The sequence below is a fragment of the Neophocaena asiaeorientalis genome, unplaced genomic scaffold, assembly GCF_003031525.2.
Source record: "Neophocaena asiaeorientalis asiaeorientalis breed wild unplaced genomic scaffold, Neophocaena_asiaeorientalis_V1.1 scaffold107, whole genome shotgun sequence".
NCBI classification, from domain to species: Eukaryota; Metazoa; Chordata; class Mammalia; order Artiodactyla; family Phocoenidae; genus Neophocaena; species Neophocaena asiaeorientalis.
Window position 1 is genome coordinate 55,707 of NW_020173110.1, and position 6,794 is coordinate 62,500.

Consider the following 6,794-nt stretch of genomic DNA (forward strand, 5'->3'; position numbering starts at 1 on the left):
CAAAAGCAAACAAACAAAAAAAAAACATATTTTATACACTTTAGATTTGAATAAAAATAGCACAGTAATTTTAAATCACTAGTTGTTATTGCTAATTTTCCAAACTGCAGTCCACACGCTGGGATTTCCTTTCACTTCCCTCTTCACAAAGCTACCTGCAAGCACCTACCCTTTTCTAAAGTATGTACTTCCCAGAGCCACCTGTCTTGATTGCTAGCTTAGTTAAGACCTGACTACAGCTGAGGAGGAGGCCCCTATTCCAGTTCTATATGGATGACATCCTTTATTTTAATCGAAACCTCTTCATTCTTGGTATCAGATGAATCTTCAGGAACTGTATCCCATTCTAAAGGCTCTTCAGATTTTGGCTTATCTTCCAAAACCCCTGATCCTAATTTTACCACCAGGACATCCGCTGCCTGGGGAGACTAATAAACCCTAGACACATTCTCTACCAGAGCTTCATCTGCAGGTGTTTGCTCAGATGGTGGAAGCAGAACTTCAGCAGAGGTTTCTTTTACAGAGATTTGTGTAATAAAGGACTCTTCAGCTAGTGAAGACTGTTTGTCAACAGAGAACATTTCCGAAGTAGTTTCTTCAGTTGATGGAAGCTGAAATTCAGCAGGGGCCTCCTCTGCAGAAGCCTCCTCTGCTGTTAGAGGTTGAAGTTCAGCTGCAGCCTCTTCTGCAAGGGTCCTCTCAGCTGGTGGAGACTGAACTTTGGTGGAGGCCTCTTCTGCAGGGGTGTCCTCAGCTGGCAGAGACTGAACTTCTTCTGGGACCTCTTCTGCAGAGGTCTCCTCAGTGGGTGGAGACTGAATGTTGGCAGAGGACTTCTCTGCAGGGGCCTCCTCAGCTGGTAGAGACTGAAGCTCAGCAGGGGCCACCTCAGCTGGAGGAGACTCAATTTCAGCTGGGGCCTCTTCTTCAGGGGACTCCACAGCTGGTGAAATTTGAAGTTCTGGGACCTCTTGTGTAGGAGCGTCTTCAGCTGCTGAAGGCTGAACTTCAGCAGGAGGCTCTTTTAAAAGAGTCTCTTCAGCTGAGGTGGGCTCTACTTTAGCAGGAGCCTCATCTCCAGGAGCCTCTTCTGTTGGGGAAGGCTGTACTTCAACAGGAGCCTCTTCAGCTGCTGGAGGCTGAACTTCAGCAGAACCTCTTCTGCAGTAATCTCCTCAGCTAGTGGAAGTTGCACTTCAGCAGAGCTCTCTTCTGCAGTGGGAGGCTGTACTTCAGCTGGAACATCTTTCCCATCTTCTAAAAGTACTGGAGCATCATTTTTGGTTGGTGGAATAGATAAAACTGTTAATACTTTGCTGCCTAATTTCTTTGTTGTTACTTGCTGTGGGTTGAAATTCAGGATGTTCAGTAACAAAAATCTTCCCTGAGGATTGTGTTTCTGTGCACCTTCCTTTGATTTTGAAAACGGATTACTTGGCCAGCCAATAACCACTATTTCTGATTCACTAAAGTTTGTCTGCTCTTCCTTGTCTACTTTTTCTATTGTTTTTTTCTTTTTTATTATGTGCTGTGAAGCTTGATTTTTTTTTAACTTATCTATTTATTTATTTTTGGCTGAGTTGGGTGGGTTTTTTTGTTGCTGTGAGCGGGATTTCTCTAGTTGCGGCGAGTGGGGGCTACTCTTCATTGCGGTGGCTTCTCCGTTGCTGAGCATGGGCTCTAGGTGTGCGGGCCTCAGTAGTTGTGGCACATGGGTTCAGTAGTTGTGTCTCGCAGGCTCTAGAGCACAGCCTCAGTAGTTGTGGCCCATGGGCTTAGCTGCTCCACGGCATGTGGGATCTTCCCGGACCAGGGCTTGAACCCGTGTCCCCTGCATTGGCAGGCGGATTCCCAACCACTGCGCCACCAGGGAAGCCCTACTTTTTCTTTTTAAGGAATGTTCATCATTGTCCAGTCTCCAGTACAACTGGTCTGCTGGGATCTGTCTGTTTTGAGTTGAACTGAGTGTCTGTCTGCTTGGTGGAATTTCTACTTCCTGAACACTCTCTGGAAATTCAGGGGCTGCTTCTCCAATAGCTGGCTTTTCTTCAGATACCACTGTTTCACAAACTGACTTGATTTCTTCTTTCTCTTCTGCAGTAGTTTCTGTCTGCAGAGATTTATCAGTCATATCATGTACATGCTTTCTCTTTGTCCAAGTTTGCTGAAGTTGAGAAGATACTCTATGACATTCATAGTTGAATTTGCTTCCAGGAATATTACCAATACTAAGGGTACCTTTGGGGCCAGATGATTGTGGTATAGGCAAGTGTTTCTTTTTCTCTGTCACTTCAGTCTGCTGGGATTTATCTACCATTGGTAGATAAATGGTATCTACCAATGGTAGATAAATGCTGGGTCATCTTCTCTTTCAAATTTCTTGCCTCCCTGCTGAGATAGGGTGATCAGATTCATCACTTTCTTCCATTTCTAAGACTGGTAGAATTCAAACTTATCAATCTTCAAGTAATTAATCATCAAGAATGACAAATTTACCAGATAGTTAAGCCTTTGCCTTCCTCATTAAGTGTTGTTCTGTTGAACTACCTCAGAAAAAAGTAATTCATAAATTACTGCATTCTGTACTACACTCTTGTTGGATCCCACCTCACTTAGTAAGCATCTTTCCTGTTTAGTCTCTGGTATGACTAAATATAACTTCTAGAAGTTTCCCTACAGGTCTATGACATCACTGCCAACTGTCCCTACAAGCTTCCATCAATGGTATACCCAGAACTTTTTAACCCGGTAAACACTCATGGATGCTGGCCACAAGTGAGCGATCTACAGTTTGAAACAGCAAGTTGAAAAAAGTGTTTGTCTAGCAGAGGAATTTGAAGTAAACTCCAGTAATGCTGCTTTCTTGTAGTTGGAGTTGATGCTCTTGAACTTTCAATTCTGTCTATTTCATCCTACTGTCAAAGACCGTTATAATGCTGAATTCAGAATTCTGCAGCCTATTTTCAATTGTTGGAGTAAACAACTGGTAACGTATGTGTGGCAGTGTTCTATCAATATATGTTTATATAATTTGATGGAAAGTTAATATTGTTTGAAAAACTTGAGTTCTGAGGTCCGTACCCATGTAAGTTCCTTTCTTATGTCCTTAGTATTCAGCAACCACAAGAGCCTACTATCAATGTGTGTATATATATGGCATGTTTGCCTTCTCAAACAACTTGAGATATTTTAATTTTCAACTATTTCAGAAAATCGTTCCACCCAAGTTTGTCAAATAAAAGAATATTGAGTGTAAAGATATGTCAAGTGAAATAAAATGCAATTTTTGATGCAGTCACTATATACTCTGCTGAATAACCACATGGGAATGAATTCCCCAGTGAAGATGAAAACATTTAATTGAAGCTTTGAAAAACAGGAATCCCAGTTAAGCAGACTGCAAATGAAATTATAATAGATTTAAAATATTAAAAAAAAACTTTAACATACATCACACAAAAATTTTACTAGAAAGATGGAGATTGGTCAAAAGATGTACAAAAACATATTCCTTTAGTCTAAGGACAGTTAAAGAGAAAAATAGCCTTTAAAAAAAATAGTCACAAGAGACAATATAATAAACATACCTAAACAATTATTATGGCTCCATTAACCTAGGAATATTTTTAAATTTCTTTATGCTTTATTGTCCCCATGAAATATAAAAGCATCATTGAATAATTCCCTTTGTCTGACATGCATTAGTCATAATTGTAGTTAGGTAATCTTAGCCAAATAAATAAGCACTTTACACATTCTTTGACCCAGTCCCTAAAGCATCCTCTATCTCTATTCAGGGACAGGTGAATATTTGTTGGGTGTAATTGGAGGAATGTGATTAGAAACCATACTGCTTGTCCTACATCTCCACTTGCTCTGCTTTCATTTTTATCTATTCTGCTCCACTATGTTTTATCTTTCTAAGATTTAATAAAGTGAAGTAAAACAAGTCATTTTACAAAAGTATTGGCATAAGTTTTCGTCAGACCTGCTGTAGTTTGAAACCTAGGTTGTTTATCAACCACTTTGTGGTCTGGTGTTCCTCTCAATTGTATCTGTCAAACATTGCATGTGTATTTTGCAATCAAGTTTATGCCGTTATGTGGTATCTTCAAAGTCTATTATGTGGTATCTTCAAAGTCTATTTTGGGCCAACTCATAAGAAGAAATAAATGTCAAACCAACATTGCCTTAATTGGGTTAATATAACATTTCATGTACTGGATTAATTTTGCTGCATTAACTTAAATAAGATTTTGCCAACTTTTCCATAGACATAAACTCATTTTCCAATTCTTGCCATTTTTGTTTTCCCCTCCAAGAAATAAGAACTTGATCTTTCTTAATTACACACCAAACTATCAAAGTAAATAGCCTATTGCTACTAGCTTATTCATAGAGGCAAATTAGCATTCCTAAATAATCAATCAATTAAAAATTTACTTGATATCCCAAATAGAATTATGAGGGACTTCATAAAGCAATTTCTCATCATATTTTTTAAGATCCAGAAATGCTCCTTTTGTCCCACTAATCTAACCAACAATTACATTATTCAATCTGTCTGATCAATTTTGGGTTAGGTGTTTTAACCTTTGTTTAGGAAATCTCACATGATTCAGCTCTCTCCCCTTTACTTGGTTCACATCTGTTGTGGGATCAATTGTGTATCCCCAAAAGATATGTTGAAGTCCTAACCTGCAGTACCTATGAATGTAACCTTATTTGGAAACAGGGTCTTTGTAAATGTAATCAGGGTAAGATGGTATCCTAAAAAGAGGAAACTTTGGACACAAAAAGACACATAGAGAAGATGGCCATATGAAGATGGAGTCTGAGATTACAGTTATGCTGCCACAAAGCAAGGAACACCTAGGATTACCAGAAGCTGAAAAAGGCAGTGAAGGATCCTCCTTTAGAGGCTTTGGAGGGAGTATAACCCTGCTAATGCCTTGGTCTGGGGGCTTTAAGCCTCTAGAACTAGAATACATTTCTGTTGTTTTAACCTAGTTTTTGGTACTTTCTTATGGCAGCCTGAGGAAAACAATACAACATTTCAGAGCCCCATGTTTTTTACTCCCACCTGACATGCTGTAGTTCTGACACTCTCGATCTCTAGGACTAGTTTCTTTATTTCTGACTCAGGTTTGGCATTTAGTTTTATACAATGTTTGACCTATTTCTACAATCATAAAACCAGAGGGATTTGCTGAAAGGCCTCTCTCTGATAACTTGCTTTTAATTTTACCAAAAACAAATTTGCTGACTGGTACTTAATTTCATTTATAATTATAATGACTTTGAAAACTATGATTTAGATAGCAGAGATATTTCAAATCAATGTAGACTAAAATCTAAACTGTGACCTATATTGCTTTGTTCTAAACTGACCAGATCAAATAAGATGAAATCTGAAAAATGTCCATTGACTATGACAACTACAAGGTCATTGGTAATTTGAGTAAGAGCAATTTCAGTGGAAGGGTGGGAAATAGAAGTGATAAAACACTAAAATTTCTGTGAATTATAAAGTTTAAAAATTAAATTGCAGTAAAAGAAAAAGAAAAAATAAGTGTAAAATATCACAGAGAGCTATACTTAATACACTAAAAGATTTTAGAAAATCAATATAAAAATAACACAATAGAAAAAATTTTAAGAACATGGATAGAAAACGTATAGAGGAAAAAAAACTGACCAATAAATATATAAAAGAGATCCACTTTACTTCTAAAATTAAAATAATATCAATGTAAAATTAGCAAAAATTATTTTAAAGGTAATCTCCCCTCCCTTAAAAAAAATGAGAGTATTATTAAATGGATGGTCTCCTACATTACTGACAGGAGATTAAATTGATACAATCTTTATTCTGGAGAATTTGAAAGTAAATATCAAAAGTTCCTGAAACATGCATACCATGTGCCAACAATTCTGCTTCCAAGAAATTTAATTTTTGGAAATATTTATTCCCTCAAGAAATATTTACTGAACACCTATCTATTCCAGGGACAATTCCTACATGTTAGGGAAACAACAGAATACAAAAAGACATTGTATCCTGTCTTTATGACTCTCACAGTCTAGTGGGAGAAACTAAATAAATAAGTTAAAAATTTGTGAAAATAATTTTAATTAGTTAAGAGGGAATATACTTTACCTAGAATAATAGGACCAGAAGGGGTTTATAGTAGATAGCATCTAATTGAGAAAGTATCCAAAGGAGTACCAGTAGGAAGAAATGCCATGTTCTAGGAACTATAAGAAATCTGCTGTGGCAAGAAGAAAGGCAAAGCAAACAAAGGAAATCATTTAAGAGATGTGCTTGAAGAAACAGATAACAGCCTGATGGTGCACTGATTTAGAGACTCTATGGTATTGTTATTTTGGACATAACCATTGTAAATACTTATGAACCTAATATCAGAGCACCTAAATATAAAAAGCAAATATTAAGAGATTTGAAGGGATGAGTAGACAGCAATACAATAATAGTAGGGAACTTGATTATATCACTTTCATTAATGGGTATATAATCCAGATAGAAAATTAATAAGAAAACATTGGAGTTGAATTACACTTTTGAACAGATGGACCTAACAGACATATATAAACATTCCTTCCAACAGCAGCAAAATAAACATTCTCCTCAAGCATACTTGGAACATTCTCCAAGAGAGATCATATGTTATCTAACAAAACTAGTCTTTAAAAATTTATGAAAATTGAAATGATATCTAGCATCTTTCTAACCACAATGGTATGAAATTAGAAATCAAGCACAAGAAGATAAC

The 6,794-nt window shown here is 37.1% G+C and overlaps 1 protein-coding gene across 1 annotated transcript; it reads right to left on the reverse strand.

Moving 5' to 3' along the window:
* Positions 1-254: 254 nt before the first annotated feature.
* FSCB (fibrous sheath CABYR binding protein) lies at positions 255-2,428 on the reverse strand. Its single transcript, XM_024743437.1, is given in 6 exon segments — positions 255-1,153; positions 1,156-1,304; positions 1,306-1,396; positions 1,399-1,513; positions 1,882-1,974; positions 1,976-2,428. Coding segments are annotated over 6 exon segments (1,689 nt in total). The 5' UTR covers positions 2,318-2,428.
* Between the last annotated feature and the right edge of the window lie 4,366 nt (positions 2,429-6,794).